At 29.8% G+C, this 23,619-nt stretch overlaps 1 protein-coding gene across 1 annotated transcript; it reads left to right on the top strand.

Annotated features, from left to right (window-relative positions):
* The first annotated feature begins 214 nt into the window (after positions 1-214).
* LOC129975275 (fused toxin protein-like) lies at positions 215-17,944 on the top strand. The gene is made up of 4 exons (XM_056088331.1): positions 215-228; positions 9,103-9,320; positions 13,519-13,725; positions 17,812-17,944. Exons 1-3 carry the CDS (start codon positions 215-217, stop codon positions 13,722-13,724), a joined length of 438 nt encoding a protein of 145 aa, XP_055944306.1. The 3' UTR covers position 13,725; positions 17,812-17,944.
* Positions 17,945-23,619: the final 5,675 nt, after the last annotated feature.

Below are 23,619 nucleotides of genomic sequence, written 5' to 3'. Positions count from 1 at the left end.
CCCCCCCAGAAGAAAGCCATACAGAAATGAAACAAACAGAAAAGGATCCAGGAGTTTTATTTCAAATATAAAACTAACCGATAGAATTATTGAGATAAAATTAGTTTTCGGATCAGAGCAGGTTTGAGATTTTCACTTTACCAAGCATTAGAAAAATATGGAGAAAGAAACGAAGCATCTCTTGATTCTAAAAGTGCACGTTCCACATTAAAGCATGGAGGTGAAAATGTAATTATTTTGGGTTGTGTAACTTACATTAGAATTGGAAACCTGGCATTTATTGTCACTAAAAGGAATGATTTATGTTAAATTGACATAGTGCGCAATAATTTATTAAACAGTGTTAGGAAATTAGGAATGAATGTCATTTTTTTCCCAACAAGACAGTGACTCGACGCATACTGCTATAGTTACCAAGACTTAGCTATTTTATTCTTATTATTAGCTCTCTTATTAGCTTATTAGCCAAGACTATCATATTTCAAGGCGAATTTAAACTTCTACACAATCCCCTGTTATAAATCCAGTTTAAAACTTACAGGCTCAGATGGACCCCGAAGTTCATGAAAAATATAAAAAGTAAAAATAGCTTGAAAATAAATTCTTTGAAGGACAGAAAAAAATAAATCCAGAAATCACAAAATTGAATTTATTTAGTGCTCAGACGTCTTTAAGCAGTCATAAATGCCAATGATTTGTTTATAAAATGTTAATTTTTATTTTATTGATGTTCGCTATGGAAAGGAACAAATATTTTTTTTTGTATTAGTTTTTAAGAAAACTCAACAATATTTCAATAAATATTTATTTTTAAAAATTTATTTTGACATATTCTTTATTTTAACATAATTATAATACACTTCAACAAATGTTTGTTACAAAACTCATTTAATTTTGAAATGACATAAAAAATTTTGTGTACAAATAAACATTTTGCCAACTGTATATTATTTGGTTGTACATTTACTATTTCTTGAAGGAGCATAAGGGCTATTTTGGAATGGATCTCGTGACTATCACATAATGACCTAGGTGATTCCCCTTTCCATGCTTTTTCAACATTCGGAGACAGTTCGGCACACAATGTCAGATTTAAAAAAATCAGGACCCACGCACTTTTAGAATATAAAAATGGAATCGGGTTTCGAACTTCGAAACTTCTAGCTCTGGACGAAAAACAGACACAAAGCCGCATGAGCCTCATTTTATATAGAAAAGGAAACAGTATACTTATTAGCTTCTATAACACGAATCTAAAATAAGACGCAGTTACTTATTTGGTTGAGCCTTGTTTCATGTTTCAACAAAGTGGTAACTGTAATCAATTTAGACCTTGTTGATCTATTCTTCCTATTTTAACTTTTCTGAGCATGAAATATTTTTTTGAAGATTACAGTACAACAATTAGACTCATAATTTTTGAAGAATCGGCACAGTTCAAATTTACCCAAGTTAAAATTTCAAAAATTTTTTTTTCCATTTTATGTACAAAATAAGTGAATAGAATATTTCAAAAACCATTAGTTAAGCGGACGAAATCTTGTGCAGTAATATCAAATTCGTTGATTTCTGAGATGTTGAAACCGTTCGTAGAGAATGTGTTTGCGGCAGTATAAATGAAAACAATGAAACAGAAATAGCAAGGTAAAACTGATTTGATATTTCATCATGTGAAGTAATCAGAGTTTTAACATTTCTGATTGCATTAACACTCCATCTGCTTATCCAACGATTTCCTCGAATTGCCAATCAGTCCATTTTCTATTGCATCCCGCATTTAATGTATTTATTTTTAAGATTACAGATTATTATTATATGATATTATTACAGTGTAACATTTTGTGTCAGTTCACTTTGTTTTAAAAATATTTGAATTGATATTGGTAAACAAAGTATCTAAATAGTGATTTTAAAAAATTACGCAGTCAGTAATTTAATTTATATTTTAAATTTATTCAATGATTTGATGGTCAATTATTTGCTACATTCGTATATTTGTAAACTCAATATTTTAAAAACACAATTATTTAGACATAAACAAAATGATTTCAAAATGTGTGCTTGGTTTTGTTTTTTGAATTTTACTTGGAAACGGTCTGACTGTTTTACGTGCTCAAGTTGAAGTTTCGAGATTTTACTGCGAAACTCAAAATTCTCATGTACGAAATTCTGAAAGCAAAATTGTAGCGTTCATTGCATTGACATCCTTATCCGTAATTATTAATTTTTATGCTGGGTGGATGTTTAGAAATACCACATTTATTACATTGAAAGTTTCAGGAAGAGTCACTCCTGATTACCGAAAGGAATCAAAATTCTTTGAATGAATGAATCATTCATCAAAAGGATGCCATGGTAAACATATTTATCTCATTTAAATAAATCATGTATTGCAAAAACCCGAAAAATTATCTACCTATCTATCTATCTATCTATCTATCTATCTATATATATATATATATATATATATATATATATATTTGAGGGAATATATTAGATACTGGGACACGAAGGTCAAGACTGTTTTAGCCATTTTTGAAATATATTTCCGTTAAATATTTTTTTAATTTGTTTTTAGCATTAATATTTCAGTATTCCGGAAATGTTCAGTTAACTAGCCGTCTCTAGCGACTAGTTAAGTTGCTTATATTAATCACTTTTCAGACTGCAAATAATTTATGGGAGACAATTAACTAATTGAATTGAAAAACATGAATTGAATTGAATTACTTTACTGTAAATTAAGAAATGAATATGTTTTTGTAATATAATAAACTGGTACTTATTCATTATTATCTATAATATGAGTTCCGATTATGAATAATCACCAATAAATATAGGGGTGACTATGAATAATCACGGTAATTATACATAAACAACAGATTCATCACATAGTATATATATATATCGTTAAGGTAAATGTGTATATTCAGTAATTATTCCTAATCACCAATGAACTTATTTGTGATTTTGAATAATGACTGGTAGTTATACATTATTACCAGTTTATAACATTTGAAGTAACATATTCTGAAATAAAAGCAGAACCGAAAATCTTACTACGGCTTAATGATTGGCAAAAACGAGCAATTTAATGTTTTGATGGATGTGTTTCAATTCCATTACAACTTTTAAAAACATTGTTACATATGATGCATAGAATTGTGTTAAAATGCTCTTAAAATTAAGGTTAAAATTTTACGAAAATGAAACTGATATTATTAATAAAGTAGTTTTGTGTGTCTTAAGATAAAAGAAGGACAGTTTTTGAAGAAAATGGTTTTGGGAGATATTGAGATCAGTTTTTCGGCGTCAGCTATGTAGATTTTTGTGGTTGATTAAACTTTCTGTTTGAAGGTTAAATCTTATTTCATTTTATATCTTCTAATTAAATTCCCTTTAATTAAATTTTCATTTATAATTATATACAGTGGGTAAAAAAAAAATGTTTCCATACGCCGGTATGACTGTTAATGAAAGCTACATTTTTGGCCCAAAATACTTCGTAATAAAAATAAAAATTTGAAAATTGCTTTAACGCAATTTCATTTATTGTTTATGAATATTATAAAGGAAAAATATGAGAAGACTAAAATTCGTAAATTAAAAGGAAGAAAAATTACCTCTAATAAGGAATATAAAAGTTTCCGTGCGGTATTTACATAGTACATGAAAGATCTTTTTCTCGCTGACCAACATACATTTAATGATCGGTAGGCCCTCTTTTGGCCCTTGTCCGTTCTCTCAAGTTTTGTGTCATAACTCCCAGTAGTTTTTTTTATTGTCTCTGGAGAAATATTGCTCCAAATGTCCCTTTTGATTTCAATTATGTTCTTTGTGTCATATTTGTACAAGTTCCCGACTGATTTCTCTGCATAAATGTTCAATAAGATTTAAGTCGGGAGATAGAGGAGGGCTTGGAAGCTCTTTAATATAATAGAAGACCATTCTTGAAAAATCTTGGAGGTGGGCTTAGGATCGTTGTACTGTTGAAAAGTAAAATAAGTTCCAAAAGACAGCGTTTTTCTGCACTTGTTAAAAAATTTTGTTTTAGAATATCAAGACACATGTACCTACCTATCCATATTTCCTTCTATAAAACAAAAATTTCCGTCACCAGCAGAACTCATACATCCCACATCAGGATTTCGCACCACCGTGCTTCACAGTTCCATATAAATTTTTAATTAACATTTGCTGCTTTGGATTCCTCCAGACCTAACTCAACCATCTGACCCATTCATATTAAATTTTGATTCATCATTAAAAAGGACCGATTTTCATAAAGATAGAGGCTTGCTTACATGCTTCTTTGTCAATTCCAGGCGGGTTTTTTTTGTTGTCGAGATTTATAAAAGAATTATTATGAATGCCATGGCCATTAAGACCTTCTTTTTTAATAGTATTTCTCATCGTTTGGGGTGTGAATTTAATGTTTTAATCAACAATTAAATCAGTTGCCAGCTGAGAGGCTCTAATCCACTGATTTTCTTTCACTTTTGGCATGACATTTCTTTCTTCTTTTTTTTATGCAAGCGATTTAACTTCGGACGTCTTCCGGATTGAATCTCTATACTGAAATGTTTGCAGCTTACGGTATGTTTCAATAATATATTGCCCTATTGACATTGGTTTGTTAGTGACATCGCTAATTCTTTTCACAGATATTCCTACTTTTCGCTACCGAATCATTAACTGTCGAATGGTTTTCAGAACTTCCATTTTAAGAAAATAACTTACTAATTGGAATTAAACAACTGTTACTATGTTGTATTCTTCATTCTGACAAACCATCACACCTCGAATATTTAGAAACTGAAAAGTTGAAAACCCATCAAGAAGAATTTGCGTATTGCGTACGGAAACTTTTTTTGCATGAAACTTCATCATTTATCTTAATAATTGCAATCAAGACTTGTTGCGTTTTGTAAAAGGAGAAATTTATTATGAAACTTCCTTTTAAAGACTTCTTTTAACCATATATAAGTAGTTTACAAAGCAAAGATTATAAATTATGCTAATTTATTATTTTTATTTTCTCTTCCATACGGAAACATTTTGCCCCCACTCTACATTCGTTTGCAGATCTAGAACATTTTTATTTTTCATTTTTCTGTAATTTTTCGGAAAAAGAATTGGAATTCATACGACAGAAGAAAAACATGACACTTCAGGGATGACTTGTAGAAAAAAAAACCAACGCATACATAAGAGAGAGTACGAAGAAGAGAAAGGCTTTGTTAACAGAAAGACAGTGATTCAAATTAATGCCGAAATAAAAAGAAAAAAAAACAGTATCTTTGTAAGGGGAAATGGCTTTGTACAGCTTCAATGATTGCACGGCATTATATATTCATACTCAAAACAATATTCTTTAGCAAATTTTGAGGCAAGACAACCAAATCATCTTCAACGAGCATCTTTAAGTGCTTCTATCAACTGTCTAATATTTTTCGAATAGTGCGATTATGCAACTGGTTTTCTACTCGAGGCTATTTTTACTTTATTTATTCTAAAAATAGGATGTCATTAAATTTTTTATCAACCAAATATATATATTTTTTTTTGCTGTTTAGACTCAATTTCAGATTTTTTTAAAGTTTCTTTAATCATAACTTTCCAATATAAAATTTTAAAAGATTAGAATAATCATTTTGAAAGTATTCACTTATCTGTCTTATTTATCTAAATTGTTGATTTGGTAACAATATGATGCACATGTTGTGATGATAACTAAATCCTTCATTTCAACATGTAATGGAAATATTTTTGAAAAGTGATTTCGGACAGAATTTTAGGAACCATATCTTTCACCTTCTATTTCAAAATATCCGGAATTACAAATATGGTGGAAAAATAAAACAAACTCTCATGAATACTGTAATAAAAGGGCGATTTACAGATGGATTTTGTTACTCACAGAAGCTTAAACATGAAAATTTTCATTGTTCTTCTCCTGGTCGCAGCAGCAACTGCAAACAGTAAGTACGATTTATATTTTGAAATTAAATCCATTTTATATTCTCAGTTTTCACGTAATCGTCATTTCAGGGCTGAATTGCTTATTGTTTTTCTGTGCACACGGTTTGAAATTAAATTGTCTCGATTATCTGAGTTCGATTTTACATTAAATGCAAATTAAGAGAACTTTAAATAGAGTATGTAATAGGCTCCTCAACATATTCGGCCTGGAAATTTCTTTTATTTCCGAACAAACGATTTCTCTAGAGATAGGAGCATGGCTTTGAACATTATAACTAATAGAAAGCAGTGGTAGTTCGAAACATTCACGCAAACTTCAATATAAATGTCTTTTTTGCCTCTCCCTCCATAAATTTATGAACCTCTGGTAAAACTGTGAATGAATTTATGGCATTGGAGAACAATAGTAATGAAATATAGACGTGTTCTTAAAATTTTGCATTTTTATTGAATTAATATCGCGAATATGTACTTTGAAGATGTTTCTTCTGATCTACTGTAACTAAAATTCGACCCGGAACTATAGTTGTGGTTAGAAGATGGTATGTCCAATTTCCTTGATTTAAGTCATTGCGTTTCGAATCAAGCGGAAGTAACAGATAGACAGAACAGAACGCCGTCTCATACCCCCGTATCCGTGACCATTCTGGTCACTGAACGGTTTGATGGGCATGTTACGGGAATTTTATTTAATTAACAAAATATTTACAGTAGAGAAACGAAACGAAAATAATTATATACAGAATTTACAATTATATAAGAAATTATATCATGATGAGACCGTTTACATAATTTTTCAACTTAGAAATATAATTTGTAGTAATAAATTTAAGAAATATAATTCTGAGAGATAAAATGTGTAAAAATATACATATAAACTCTTATTTTTTATGATATAGTAGATCAGGATGCAGTTAAAAAAAATCAGATGGAAATAATTTGAGAAATGAAAATGAAGAGAATCTCTGTTTGATTGAAATGTGTGACAGGAGACTGCGGTGCTTGTTTTTTCCCTGTCTTTTTTGGTATGAGACTTGATGTTGAGAGCTATGGAGGCAAGAATAGGTCTCTATTTTCACTTATAAATTTGATTATACTGTGTATTTTTTGCCTGGAAAGGAAGTTGTTGGCGACTCTTTTCAGCCATTCCTGTTCATGGCTTGGTGATGGTTTTTTCATATGCCAGGAGATTGTAAGGATGCATTCCGTAGTATAATGAAGTGCGGTTGTTCAAAATTTGATAAGAGCTTTAGATGCGAAACTTATGAACAAATTTTGTTTTTTTTAACTTTTTGTGTATTATAATTATCGAGCTCATTCTCACTATAATAACTAGATAGACAGACTTTTTGTAAATGAATTTCGTTGAAAAAAATTATAAAAAAATATGTAAATTTGTAGGTAAATCGATATATTAAATTTAAAGTGACTAACAAAAATTTTTTTGAGTTCTTCCTTTCCAAATAGTAATGTCAATAAATTTTTAGGGGATTGTTATATGATCGATTTTATTCTTTAAAAGGCAAATTTCAAATTTTTTTTTCTAAGTTTTTTTTTCATATCATCTGAATGTCGATGTTATCAAGAGCCAAGACCTCCATTTCCTACTATTTTGAAGTGAGAAAAAAAACTTTGCAATGTATTATATATGGGGAAATTTTGGGTTTGAGTTCGCCAGTTAACTTCACTGAATTGATTTCGATTATTTTAATTTCATATGAAAGCTCTTAAACTATAAATATGTCACCAAAGGCTATTTTGACTCTTAATTATTCTATTTTGGTTTGATATAAAAAGGCATAACACAATATATTCTCTATGGTGGAAACCCTGGGACTTAATACGCTATCCAAAACCATTGAATTAATTTTGAGAATTTTAGTTTCATATGTAAGCTCATGACACGTAGATGTATCGTATAAGATCTCATATAGTCCTCCTCCATTTTTGAGATAAATAAAAAGAAATACTATCAAACTGCCTGTTTATAGGCAAAATTCTTGACTAAAATCGATTGACAGGACCCACTTTCACAATTTTAGCTTCTTATGAAAGTTCATGGCATCTATATATATCTTAAGATGTTGCCTGAGCTCTTGCATTCTCTCTTTTCAAGTAACATAAAAATGTATTTCACTTTTCGAATTGTATAAGGAAACCCAGAATACAGTCTCGTGGCATAAACACGGCTTTCACTTGGAAGGTTTTTGTTTCATACAAGTGCTTATTAACACTCAATACATTATTTATGGTCGTCTACCACCTTTCTTTCCGTTTCGTGAGATATTGCAAAATGAAAATATCAGCGACAATAACTGATCCCTTTTGCCAATTTTCGTCGACATCTTGCCATTTTCGTCAATTCGAAGTACATCTAACTCATAAAAATGCTTTGTCATTATTGTGAAATTTTTACCTTTATTATTATAATTATAATTGTGTTGTTTATAAGACGCAGTTCATGAAAAGAACCACGACGACGACATTAAAGATATTAGTAGAATCATGCCGATCAATTTTTTTGAAATATATTTTATCAAAACAACGTGGCATGTTATTTCTGAATTTTAAATAATAAGGTACACCAATGCATCTTACTGACCCGATTTCTGACATTTTTCTTTCATGACAAAACTCATGACTCCTTGATAAGTATTCAGTCATCACTTAACACTGTTGCTTTCTCTTTTGGAAGTAAGTGCCAAAATAAAAATTTGATTAAACTCCCATCATCAATAATTGGAACAATTTCCCCAATTTTGCTCAACATTTTATTTGTAAACATTAGGAACAACTGAATAACCAATCTTACAACACAAAACTTTTTACCGGCTTTACCAGTTTCTGTTTCATAAGAAAGCTCGTGTTACCTAGATAGTTTATTACTTTCTCCCCTTCTCCCTATCATCTATATTAGGGATACCTCAAAAACTCAACTCCAATGTACATTTCATTTGGAAAAGGAAAAAAAAAAGCGATGTGGGCCTCTATGTTTCCGACCATTGTGCTAATACGATTAATTTTTATATCATACCAAAATTCATTTCCCTCCATTATCAAGATTTATTGTAAAATAAAACTTTGGTAATAAACGCCAAACCCAACTACCTGATCCCAAAGTTTTGCCAGAAATTCTAATACATGGAAATCATTCATTATAGCTGCTCTAAGTCAAAGGCATTGCTCCCTGCCTCCGGAAACTGGTCCGTGTAAATTATATTTACCACGATACTACTATGACCCAACAACTAATGATTGCAAGAAGTTTATTTATGGAGGATGCGGTGGTAACAAGAACAACTTCGAGACTGAAGAAGAATGTTACGAGAAATGTAGAGGTAAATACTATATAGTTGATAATAAAATTCTACAATATTGTATATAATTACGTTCAAAGAATAAGACATCAGTCTACATCGCCATACAATAGCAGAAGGAGGAAAGAGAGCGAAATTTTCCCTTCAATGGCTTTTACTATGAGATTTTGATAGGGATTTCTTTGACGCGTGTAGTCTTAGGAAAGAGAGATTAGGTATCTTTAAAAGAATATGGTAAACATTAAAGATTTTTATCAATTCGATCCTTTCGGTGAGTGAGAAAATGTAGAAACTAACAGTTTTATAAAGCACGTATATAATTAATTAAATAAAAAAAGAGGAATTAGATCAGGAAATGAAGAGATCGCTTTAGAATTAAGTTGATATGAGAGAAATTAAAATAAAATTTAGGAAATTAGGACTGAAGAAGAATGTAGGAGGAATTGTAGCAAGTTGTCCTATAACTGGTCCGTGTGTAGGATACTTCCCTCGATACCACTACGACCCAATAACAAGCGACTGCAAAGAGTTTATTTATGGAGGATGCGGTGGTAACAGGAACAACTTCAGGACCCAAGAAGAATGTAAGGAGGAATGTTTAGGTAATTACTGTGTTGCTGATAATAAAAAATCTGCAACATGTTATATATGTAATGATATATCTTTATTTAATTTATATCTTAATTTTTATCTTAAATTATCACATATTAATTTATTCTGTTATCTTCTCTTGTTTTCTAATCCAAATGCAAAAAGTTTTTTTATTTTATAACACGCTCTCGAAATTCTGACTCTATGAATAAAGTGCTCTAAGTTCTGACTCTATGAATAAAGTGTTAAAAATATCTAACAGCTATGGCATAACTTCAAAGATACCTAAAATTTCTTTTCCTAAATTGATACGTGACAAAGAAATCCCTATCAGAATCACTTAGAAAAAGCTCTGAGGGCAAAATTTGACAGATTTTCCTCTAGTGTTTCTATGTACCCAGACGGTTTTTCATTGTTTTTCCCCCATGTACAAACCATGCCCTACTGTGGAAAAAAAAATTGAAGTTAAATTTTAAATTTGTGTTTTTTTCAGCCACATATCGAATATGTTTAATGAGTTCAGGATAAAATTTTGTTACAATAACAACAAAATCTTAAATCGGTAAGATGGAAATACTATTTGTTTGAATGTGGAACTTGAGGACATGAGAATTAAAGGCAGAGGTGTTCGAAGAAGGTTTCACTCGACCTATGAGCAAAATGAAAGAAAAAGAAAAGAACTTATTTTGAAAAAGGAATTGGCTAAATTTACTAGAAAATGTTCTTTGAGAGTTTTACTTTTTGCGATTTGTTTGATCATCTTCTAAAAGTAGAATTATTCGTGATAATGAATATAAGTGTTTTAGCGTATTAATCGAGCTCTATGAGTATTTTTGCGCTTTTGTTGTAAATATACTAATAAATGACCTACTCTTGTGAGCTTTGCGAATGAATAGATGTTCCTGTTTCTCACATCCTCTCTGATAGAAATTTCTTAACTTTAAGATGAGTTTTCCTGATGTGATTATTAGAACTGTATACTTTTAGTTTTTGACAATTATGATCGTCTTCTAAAAGGCGAGTCATTAATGATAATGAATATAAGTTTGTTTTAACAAATGAAACGGCCAATGTGAGAATTTTTAGTTTTTGCTGCATAGTGAAAAGCTCATAAAAGGTCCATGGGGCAAACAAACACAGAATTTTTACATCCTGTAAACGTAGGAAACCCAAAATAACAAAATTAACCTAGGCAAGTATTGCTACAAGTATATTTAAGAAGGAAAGTGACATTTGCCAACATTACAGATGTTGATTTTCATACTTCTTTATGAAAATATTAAAATATTTATTTTAATTTGCATTGGAATGAATGATAAAAATGCAAGAGTGTAAGAATACAACTTGTGCTTAGTTGACCAGCTATAAATTGAATGAGCTGGAGAGCTCAAAATTAGGTCAATGTAATAACTTATATATTGTAAAAAAGATAAACGTATTAGATATAAATGAGTTATTGTTCTCTTTTGGAATTACTTGAGGCTGAAACTATACTTTGTAGTAACTTTGGGAAATCCTTTTTGTTTATTTATTACATTTCCTTTTTGTTTATTTATTACAAGTTAGCATTTCCATTAACCTATTCCATTTTTTTCTAGTCGTATTATGTTAAAATATTTTTAGGCATGAAATTAGACTAAGAAAAGGGATTCATTTAACTTATTAGATAAATTTAATTTGATGAATTAATGAATTAATTTGGTTAATTAATAATTAAGTAACAAATCAGGACACATCATTTTGTGTGAGATAAAGATCTGAAGCATCTAAGCTTCTGTCGTTCTAAAAAAATTTGTCAGAACTTATGCCAACCTAAATAATTTCATACAAAGATTGATAAATTTAGTGGGAAGCATACTTCCCACTGCCCTAGAAAGGTTTAAAATGTGAGTTATTTAATTTCTCGTTCATCATTCCTTCAAATTGTCTGACATTGAAATCATGATATTATAATTGTTTTCCTTTTGCTGTTTTCGTGTGCGTTTTCTAATGGAAACCAATCCCGTGGCATCATAGTGCTATTAGAAACGTTACAACACGTTTCATATATCTTCTGTTGTGGAATTAATTTCACTTTTAATTTCACATTTTCATTCGTCATGTAAATTACAATTATATTAAACATAATCCTTTTTCCTTAAATATCAACAATGAGAAAAAGCGATGCAACTAATTATTTGCTGAAACAATGAAAATGGTTTGAATTTCAGGGGTGCAATGCAATACGTTATTGAAAAAAAAAGGCAGGGAAATATTTTAAAATTCAGGAAAAAAAATCGTGGGATTTTTAAATTGGTATAGTAAAAAGGTACTTTAAATTTTAAGATTGCGTGAAAATCATTGTGATGTAATATTGATAGCGGAAAAATTTCAAAATTTATTAATTTTCAACAATAATCGGACAATCCCATCCTTCAGAATATGCCTTGAGATGCCAATGAATTATTTCTCATTCAAGAATTCGTTAATTTGTTCTTGATCGCAAGTGTGACATCACAACCCTTATGTAAGAGAGAATTTGACGGGTTGAAATGCGCGATATCTGATTGGTCTTTCATTACATCACCGTAGGATGCCAGAGTTTTAGTATAGCCTGATCAGATGTTAAACGCATTACAGCGTAGTCTGTTCTTGTTCCTTCCATGTGTCTCTGTACTGTGCTTCGTGTTACTAAAGTGATTGTTACACGTAAAAATTAGTATATTTTATTCCAATAACCAGTGAATAAGAAATTTGCAGAATCTGTACGTTACAATTGTAACACTATGTGCATGCTTAGACTAGATTAAATGGTCTGGCCTGTAGAGAGCGTATGCCTAGTTTGGCTCTCTCTCTCTCTCTCTCTCTCTCTCTCACACACACACACACACACACACACACACACACACACACACACACACACATTCATTTCTATCATTAGCAGAGGAACTCATTGACAAACATTCATTTTTATTATTAAGAAAGAAGATTTATGTTGATCCTCCATTTGATTTCAGCATGATCGGCACCAGCCCACTTCATCACGGAGTTCTCAATTACCTGAATGACACTTTTAGAAGGCATGAAGATCTCTTGATTTATTTGTTTGAGGCATCAATTACTTTTTCTGGGGATATCTGTAGAATCTATTAGTAACCTCTGCTCGTTAGTGTAAGATAGCTGGCATCTTTATGAAGATACTTCAATAGTCTTCACAGACGCTTCCAAGCACTATCTCTGTTGATGGGCGAATTTCGAATCGTTCTTGTATGCATTATATTAGTGACCGGCGGTATCATGAAATGCTTTGTCTGTCTTTATATCTGCGTCATTTGCGCCCACCCAGAAAATAAATGTTTTAAATAAAATGTGCCGCTGTTGAAAGCTTCATTAAAATATCTTCACTAGTGTGGAAGTTAGAAACAAAAGATCCTGTGTGGGTTGAATTGAGACACTCTGCATTTATGATCAAAGAAATGGATTACGACTTGGGTTATCTTATATGTATATTATTCGTATTCTTCCCCTCCAAGTTTGCACAGTGAATTTGGAATCATCTTGCAAAAACGCCATAACTTACTTTATACATTTTATTTATTAGACTATGACTAATTTATTTATTATTATATTTCTTAACACTTTGTTCTAGAGACTCATATAAAGTGCCCTCCGAACAAGGAAATCGGCGAATTCGGCGACTGTCCAGACTCATGCTACTCTCTTGATGATCCAGTGAGACCGTGCACACTGAAGCTGAATTTTGGCTGCAAGTGCAAACCCGGTTACGTTCTGAAGGAGGACAAAGTCTTCGATTCTGACTGCATCAAACCCGAAGAATGCCCATTGGATGAGTGAAGTAAGTAATCTTTCAACAATTTTTTTTTATAAGTTTTATTTTATTTTCTTTCAAGTCATTTTATTTTATATACGGAATTGAATAACAACTTGCCGTCGTTAAAAACATTTCAGATTGAGTGTACTTTCAGAACAGTAAGTGTCGCTCATATATGGAGTTTTGTAAAATATGACTGTTAATACAGTTAAACTGATAATTTATCCTGATATTTGGCAAAAAAGTCTCTCCACAATTTTTCTTTTCTTTTCTGTAATTTTTATGCAATAACTAACTATATTATCTAATACGTTAGTTGTGCATGATACTAAATTTCGGGCTGCAATTGCATCTATCAAATAATTTAAGTATTGAACAAAATAATTTTATAAGCAAAAAATTTGTTCTTATCAATATGGTAGTTTTCATTTGAGAAATACATAACAGGTCAAAATAATACTCATCATGATATCATTTTGAATTATTTTCAATATAATCCATCATTTTGAATTACTTTCAGTATATCCATTCTCTGTTACAGAATTGAAACAAAAAAGAAATAATTCAAAACTGTTTAAGTATTTTGTTCAGTTCCATCTTTATTTTACCCGGAGTGCCTTGTAATAGGTTTTTTTTCCTGGTTGTTATTTCTGGGGTAGAAAAAAACGTTTATATTTAAACGTTTGTTTATATATAAACGTTTATATATAAACGCTACATATAAACGTTTTGCACCTATCGCAACATTTTGTCTTCAAAAAGTAGGAAAAGAAGTAAAGAAAAAGTTATAAAAAATAATCATATAATAATTTACGAATGTGAATTCCATTTAAAGTTTCAGGTCTGAACGAACTATTTAAAGGGATATTCGTAATTATTTTTTGTTATTTGAAATAATGAAATGTCTAAAGAATGAAGATTCTAATCTTTTGCGTCAATATTATTGCTTAGCTGTACTTCATTGACATTAAAGACGTTTAGTTTTCAGAGATATAAGTTACATGAATTCTACATTTAATGCAATCAATAAATGAATGTAAAATACTGCAATGACAGAAGATTCCATCAACTAAGACACAATCACTCTAACTGAAATCGTTAGATAACAATGCCATTTAAGTACGCTGATATTTATATTCACATTTTAATTTTCTCCAAAGAGATTTATTGACAACTCTAGTTGACATTATGACCAAAGATACTATTGTACCAATGATATTATTGAATACAAATAAATAGTACTTAATATCCTCGCCATTACATCAATATATCCTATTCCAAGAATTATACCTAATAAAATTGCAAAATTTTAATGAAACAGCTGCGCCACGATCAAAAAATTACATTTTGTGTATAGCAGTTACATATTGCGTACAATAATTCGGAATGAAGCAGATAATCTACGCAAGTATGCTACATCAGTAAAGCGTTTGTTTTAGCATACAATATTTGGATTGAACAATGACAATTTATAATTCTTCTGTAATCAAATGTAATTAAATATATTTGAATTGGCTCTAGTTTGATACCAAGATTACAAATTTTTTATGCAGTAAAATAATATCAATATTTTAGAATGCTTAGAAACACGAATTAAGTCACTAATCTTTGATTCAGCTACACTAAGCTCTTTAATTAACTTAAGTTTTCAGTGATAAAATCGAATCCAAAAATTCACAATAAAAATACTGATAGCAATTCATAAATGTCATTATCAGAATTATTATATGACGTTAATTTTTTATATCATGAACATGTGAAAGATTATCACATGATGATAATAATATTTCAAGCAAATGAATGAAATAAGATAAGCATTGTTCTAGGTGTTCTCTTGCGTCGATTATTAACTATGATAATGCTCATCAATATCGTCACTGTGTGTGGCCGATGAATACTCTGCTTTGTCACATTGTATATATCAAAGTAGACGAGTACAAAGAATGATGTTACAGCAATTATAATACAATCAAGCATTTGTTTTGCAAAGCGAACAAAGCCATTTATTTTTCAGCATATTGTCATCCCAATTTAAATTCATAACACCACGTTCATAAAACGGCTAAGTGATGCGTTTCCAGTGGCCAATATTGTAATATGTGATATTCCACAATGTTGCTCATAGTTTCCAATTTAAATAAATATATAAATAATTGTGTACTTTAAAATGCAAAAAGAAGCTACATTATCAGTATAATATAACTGTTATTCGTTTTGCCAGAAGGCCATTCATTTGAAAATAATTCGTCCATCAAATGAATGACATATTAGAATGGTTCTAATAATACGACACATACATAAATATTATAAATGCAACGACATTCTTCAAAGTTCATCTCAACGTTCTCTTTAAGGTTGTTTGATTATGTTTTAAATGAGTCTAAAAATATTTTTCTGTATAAAATACAAAAAGAAACTTTACCAGGAGAAAATAATTGTCATTCGTTTTACCAGAAAAAATTATTATATGATGAAAATAATTTTTCAAGAAAGTTAATGAAATAAGATAAGGATTGTCCTAAGTGTTCTGTTACGTGAATTATTAACTATGATAATATCCGCAAATATCGTCACTGTGTTTGGCCGATGAAAATGCAATACTCTGTTTCGTCGCATTTTATATACGAAAGTAGACACGACGAAGGAATGATGTTATAACAACAATTTAAATACAATCATGCATTTGTTTTATAAATTGGTCCACGCTATTTATATTTCTAGTGTATTGTTAGTCCAATTTTAATTTAAGATACCATGTTCATAAAGCAACAAAATAACGCGTTTTCATTGGCTACTACTGTAATATGTAATAATATTCACCTCTGTTGCTTCTAGTTTCCTATTTGTAGAGAATCCTGTATTTTAAATAAATATAGAGATAATTATGTAATATAAAATATAAAAAGAAAAAAAAAAGCATTATCAATAGAAAATAATTGGCATTCTTTTCATTACATAAAAGCCATAATTTAAAGATAATTCGTCAATTAAATGAACAAAGTATAAGAATGGTTCTGGTATTATAACACATTCAAAGACATTATACATGCGATGACATTCATCAATGATAGTTTAAGCTTTCTTTTTGAGTCATTTTGACTTGAATTTAAATGATTATAAGGATAATCCTGTACAATAAAGTCAGAAAATAAGATAAAAAAACATTATCAGGAGAAGAAAACTATCATTCGTTTCACCACATGAAGGCCATCAATTGAAGAAGATAATTCGTCAATCAAATGAATGAAGCATAAGGATGATTCTAGTTTTATAGCACATTCGTAGATATTATAGATGCGATGATATTCATCCAGCTAGTTTCAGCGTTACTCATAGTGATTTGGTGATTGGTTTTTAAATGATGCTATAGAGATAATCATGTACCCTAAAGTACAAAAAGAAAAAAAAACTTATCAAAAGGAAAAAGATAACAGACATTGTGTTTATCACATGAAAGCCATCATTTGAACATAATAATCCATTGCATAAAATTATTGAAGTATATGGAGGGTTCTAGTATTATAACACGTTGAAAAAATATTATTGATGCTATGATATTTATCACATTTAAATATTCTTCGATATTCATCATCGTGACTTCTGTGACTGCAGATATAATTTAGTTTCACATCCTTAAAGGAAAATAAGATATTGAAAATAATTTACTAGAAAATGAACGCTAAATTATCAATTACCATTATTTAAAGAGGATAATTTAATGGATAAGATTTTTAATACCTTGATAAATAAGTGCGATAAGAAAATAGATGAATAAGAGTTTAAAATAATAATTGATAACTGGTTTAACTTGCTTTGACAATTTTGAAAAACTTTTTTGCAACATTGAATTACTTTTTAAGTATATTTTTCAGACTGACAAGATCATTATAACTTTGAATGGAATTTTTGTCTCACAAGGGTTTTAATCAAAAATGATCAGTGCAGAAATTGAAATAATGCTTTTGTACAATGTTCGCTTTTTTTCTACGCTACTTATCGTATATTGCATCAAATTAACGATAAAATTAAGTTTTTAATATCATTTTAATCATTATGGTATTTTTAACATAACTAAATAATATTACTAAATAAATTTTTTATTCTTTACAGCGTGAAATTGTTTCTCTTTGATGAAATGGAAGAAAATCATTTCCCTCTTAATTACTGGAAAGCGAAGTCGTCCTGCAATGTAACCAATATTGTGATTTAAATTCAGTTGATTAAACGCATAAGAAAGTGTCAATGAGCGTTTTATTTTTTCTTTAAAAATCAGTCACATTTTATTTGGTGTTCATTAAGGCACTAACTAAAACATTCACAAACAAACTATATGGTATGATGGAATCACAATATCATTTATTTAATTCAATCAGATAGTCAGGGGTTTTGACTCCAGAATTTTTTAGTTTATATTGTATCAAAGAAGTGAAAAAAAAATCATACATGAATTTTATAAACCTAATATGAAAAAATAAATAAATAAATAGAAACCCCAATAATCCTTAAAAATCGAAAATATTTTAATGCGATATACAAAATGTTACTGATTATCAAAACATAATCACACTTTATAAATTCAGTGTGTACATTAGAATATCGTTACTATTAATATAAAACCGATTTAAAATAGGTACTGTTTTTGCATATCTCCCGTACATCTGAACTGCACGAAGGTCGCGCATGCGTAGTTACATTTTTCTACTAGAGAACGAATAAATTTAATTACGTAAATATTCGACGTCACTGTTTTGTATATAATAATGTTTACAATTATCGATTGATTCATGATGGGCATGTCATATTAAGGCTTTATAAAGATTATGAAATGATATTACTTAAAGTATTGATAAAATTACTTAGTTTTTAGGAAAATCAGAAGTTTAACATGAATTGTAAAATGTAAATGATGCAGGCAATATAAAATTTATTGAAAATATGCTTAATGCTATCAAGAAAAATGGTCATATTCAGATGTAGAGCCGCTTGTTTCTTGTAATACACAAGAAATCAAGTATTCCTAGGAGAGAAGAATTTCATTTTATGTGCGAACTTTTAATTTACAGTTATGGTTGTAAATTGAGATAATAACAGCTATGGAGATTAATTAAAATTTTCTCATTTTAGAAATACAATTTTCAAAAAGAATTATAGTGCAATAAAATGATCAAAACCTGTAAATATGCTTACTTTTACTGTTTAGGTTTTAATTTACGATTCGTTATATTAAATATTAGAGAATTTCAATTAATTTTGTTTTAGTGAGCCCTATTGTCATGTGCATGAAATCAAAATTTAACTAAATGTTAATTTAGTTTTGAAATGATTTAAATAGTGTATTATTATCAAGAACATACAAGTGTACACTGATACAAAAAATGTGGTATATAAGAAGGTGAGTGGAAACCATGGAGAACTCACATCGGGCCTACTAAGTCTTAAAAATATATTGCAAAAACTTGATGTTCTTAAAAAATCTGAAAAAGTTCTTGTTTCGCAGAAGGACATTTGGAAGCTAACCACAGACATTTCGGAAATTTAATTTTTTTTTTATCTCTTACAACAAATGTTCAGATCTGTGAATCGGTATATTCGTACTTACTTTTCAATATTGAATTGTTTAGAAGAAGGCTATGAGTGAATTTTATTTCGAATTTAGAAATATTAATTTAATTCACTAAAATTTAAAAATAATTTCAATGACATGTTTGTGCATGTTTTATATTTTTCAATTTTTAAAATGCAATAATTCTTAAAATTCTTTTAAAGATTTCCTACTTAAAATATTTTTAAAGATTAAATCTTAAAAATGATATTTATCTGAAGTGATTACTATTCTTTTGTGGTAAATTCTTATAAATGGTACTTTTATACAGTTAATATTCTTTGTGGCATAAATGTAATTTTCCAGCTTCCAGATCCAGATATGAAAACCCTTCTTGATTCGAATTCATATAATTACTACTAAAACATGGCTTGAAATTCCACCACCATGTCGATATGGGTCCTGAAGTATTGAGTTCATATTGAACAAGCATTTAAAGACATTAAAAAGAAGTATTCAAATCAGAATACTTTTCCCCTTGATTAAGTGACAATTTCATAACCACCAAATTATATCGCTAGAGAACATTATAAGTTGGCAATTTTAAAGGCTAGAAACGAAACTGAAACTAAAATTAGAGTCGAGATGAGGCGAAATCTGGACCTTTAACCATTCATTTCTTAGAGCCTTTTTCATGTACTCCACAATACTGGAACGACCGGGTTTGTGTTTCAAACATAAAGAAAATTCCCCACCGCCCCCTCAAAAACTTCAGCGACAACCCGTGTACTAAATGGGTTTTTATAAAAACGAGGTATCTGTTTAGCTGATAGCTATTAAGCAAATGTTTGTTCGGTTGTCCGTCGAGTATTCCTCAAAATAAACCTCCCACTCTTTTAAATTCATCTGGGAGAGCGTCTCTAACAAATAAAGTAAGAGCCACGGGTATTCAATGTATCATACTAAATGAAAGGATGAGAAATTTGGGAATAATATCAGGATGAATCGGGCGGGGTTCGTAGCTGAAAGGGCTTTTGAAACTTTCCCTGAAAGGACTGAAAGAGCTTTTTCAACTAATTGCAGAATGCTTTTCCTTGTTGGCGCATGCCCTCCCAACGCATCATGTGATCACAATGTAAACAATGATACCTTGGGGAAATACCGTGAGGATTTCGGCAACTACTGACATGGGTAATCACATTGCAACTTAGGTATTAAAGGTATCTATTAAGTATTAGATACAACTAAAAATAAGTATTCGGAACAGAATGCCCTTCTCCTTGATCAAGTGACAATTTCATAACCCCCAAATTATATACCTGGAGATCGTTATAAGTGGACAACACCAGAGGCCAGAAATGAAACTGGAACTAAAACTAGAGTTCAGATGAGACGAATACTGGACCTTTAGATCTTTATTTCTAAGATCATTTTAGTTCAGGTACCTCAAAATACTAGAATAGCTGAGCTTATGTTTCAAAATTAAGGAAAATCCCCCGCCCTCAAAAGCTTCAGTGACAAGCCGTGTACTAAAGGGATTTGTTATACAAAATAGTGAACATCTTTCGAGTGTTTTTTCTCCTCTCCCAAAAAAAAGATACCCCTGAATCCCTCCCCGTCCTCTCCAAATCCATCTGGAAGATTGCCAAATCCATCTAATGAATAAAGAAAGCGCCACGGGTATTCAGTCAATCACATTTGAAAAGGGGAGAAATTTGGCAATGATGTCAGGGTGATTCGCTTTGTAGAACTAATTGCGCTATGCTTTTCTCTCTTTTCTTCGATGTTCTATGACGAAGAGATACAGTCCTCATCGTCTGTCTGCGGTTCAAAATTACTAGGTCTTTCCCAAAATAGCCCTAGTGTTGCTTTAAAACTGGACTTTAATATAACTAAACTATTGAGGCTGAAGCGGGAGTAAAAGTGCCATATATAATAAATATGATGAATAGTCGAATGAAAGAAGAATATGAAATTCACTTACTATTTAATTGACATGCTATGAATAACAAAATATATCAATATTTTATTACTTTAAAACTATTTTGTTAAAATACCATCCAACCTAATGATCGTCGTTATGAAGTAGAGCTCCAGATATTTTTAAATGAAGTGAAAAGGGATTTTAGTGATGTACAGAAGACTTTTTCTATGAAAGATCACATTTTCAACTTATTCTTATATATTTGTTCAAATATAATTAATTTTTCTAGTGATAATGTATTTTGAAAAAATTCTGAAATGCATAAATATAGCAAGAGAAATATCCACAGAATTTACAGACTGAATTTTATAGTAGTACTTAAATTATGTTTAAAATGCCCTTGAAAACCATGCTACAAATGTTCACAAGTTTCTGCGTAGAAATGGTGCCGATAAAAAAAGGGGCAATTTTACCCATTGTCATTTTTTTCATATAATTGTTGAATTTTCTATTATATTGTTTTCTAAATACTTTTGCATACTGGAAAAATAAATATGATTTAAAAAGTAAAAAGTTTTTTCAAGAATATTATTTGTTGTAACATGTAAATTGAGAAGAAAATGTGTGACCCAACGCATTCACTTTTTTTCAAACATAATATAGTTTGAAAAATTTCTAAAACATATTTATATATCAAGAAAAATATTTGCAAAATATATTGGCAGTTTTTCATACTAATACATTCATTAGAAAATTTGATTTGTGTGTAAAGACCGCGCCTACCCAGTTAAGTCCTGAATTTTCATTTCCCCAATTAAGGGTTAAATTATTGCGTTTTCATGCATGGAAATTAATAGACCGACAAACGACCACCCCTTCACAGATTTATTTGAAATTTGATATACTGATCTATGCTTTAGATGCTAAATCTGTGAACGAAATTTTATCCGCCATGATTTTAACGTCTTGTGGTTTTCATTTTCACCTGTACTCAGCTGTTAGGCAGTGACCCTTCTCTTGAATGGATACGTTCAGAATCTGCTAGAAATTTACAAATTTGTTATTAAGATCTCACAGTTTAACAATACAAAATTTGTGTCGTTGTACTATGTGATAAAATCTTGTATTGCATTGTGTTGATAGTAATTTTTTTATAAAATAAAAAATCTGAATGTCGAAAGCAAATGCAAAAGTCCTCAAAGCGTGAAGTGCTATAAACAACAACAAAAAAATCCTTATCGTTCATTTATTATAGAAATATAGTATGAATATTTTTACGAATCTGTTATACCACTTTCCAACCCTATTAGTCAGAGAAATTGACACAGAGATCTTTAACATATGCTAAATGGAAGCCATGTCAATAATCCCCGATTATGGCGACAAACTCGGCGACTCTGGCGACAAAAATGAAGATTTTTGAAAATAGAAGCATTATGGTCTATTTCTTAGGAAGATCTGAAGATCCTGTAGGAAAATTCCATGCCATGTGACGACCTATCAGAAAATCTATATAATCCCCAAAATATGAAGCGATGAACTGATATCTGTCTGTCTTTAAGTTTGTTAAATGGCTTAAAAGCGAGGCTTTGTCTGGCTTAAGAGTGAGTTAAAAGCTTAGTGGTCGTTGAACGCTATTGTCATTATTTATCCTCATTTGCTGTTTCTTTGTGTTGCTAATATTTACAAGTCCTGCTCTTTGTATGTATCTATTGGCTATGTATTTGTTATTCGAGTGAAATCATTTGATTATTGACTTGATTCATTTGATTCGTGGAATAAATTTGTTCATTAGTGATTTGATTTGTGGAATACGAAGTCATTTTCAATTATGAAACAAATTATATTACAGTCACGTTGACTCTCCCAACAATTCACATAACAACAGGATTAAGGTAATTAATTACATGAAGCATTCATATGTATTTAACATGCTTTAGCACATTTTATTTTAGCCCTCGGAATTTTTTATGAAGAAATAGTTTGTGCATTTTTATATACAATTTATATTTTATTGAATTTTTTAAAATTATAAATTTCTTGTTTTTATTCGAATAGTTTTGTAATTTTTTTATATTTATTAAACAATTTTGAAAACCTTCATAAATTTATGAATATTTTATTTATTTACTAAATTACTCTTTTACTATAGTGAATTTGTTTTATGTTTGCAAAGTGAGAATTTTCTAATTGATTTTTCTGTATAGATTTTTTTTATGTTTTCAATCATAATATTATACTTCAGTATAAACATAATATAATATAATTTATTTAAATGTTTATTATAATATATATTATTTAAATGTTTTAGAATATAAATGCAATTAGAAAAAATGGTTATATATATTTTTAAACTCTCTCCATCTTTAAAAGAATAAAATTTAATTTTGCGGCTACTAAATACTTTTTTTTCTGTTATTTATAGTCAATTTCAGATGTATTTTGAGTTTAT

This window comes from Argiope bruennichi, chromosome 1, assembly GCF_947563725.1.
Source record: "Argiope bruennichi chromosome 1, qqArgBrue1.1, whole genome shotgun sequence".
NCBI classification, from domain to species: Eukaryota; Metazoa; Arthropoda; class Arachnida; order Araneae; family Araneidae; genus Argiope; species Argiope bruennichi.
This window is presented reverse-complemented; position numbering and strand designations above follow the sequence as displayed.

Coding starts and splice junctions, on each gene's coding strand:
- LOC129975275 (XM_056088331.1), top strand. Junction 9,321..13,518: donor ATGTTACGAGAAATGTAGAG/GTAAATACTATA, acceptor ACTTTGTTCTAG/AGACTCATATAAAGTGCCCT.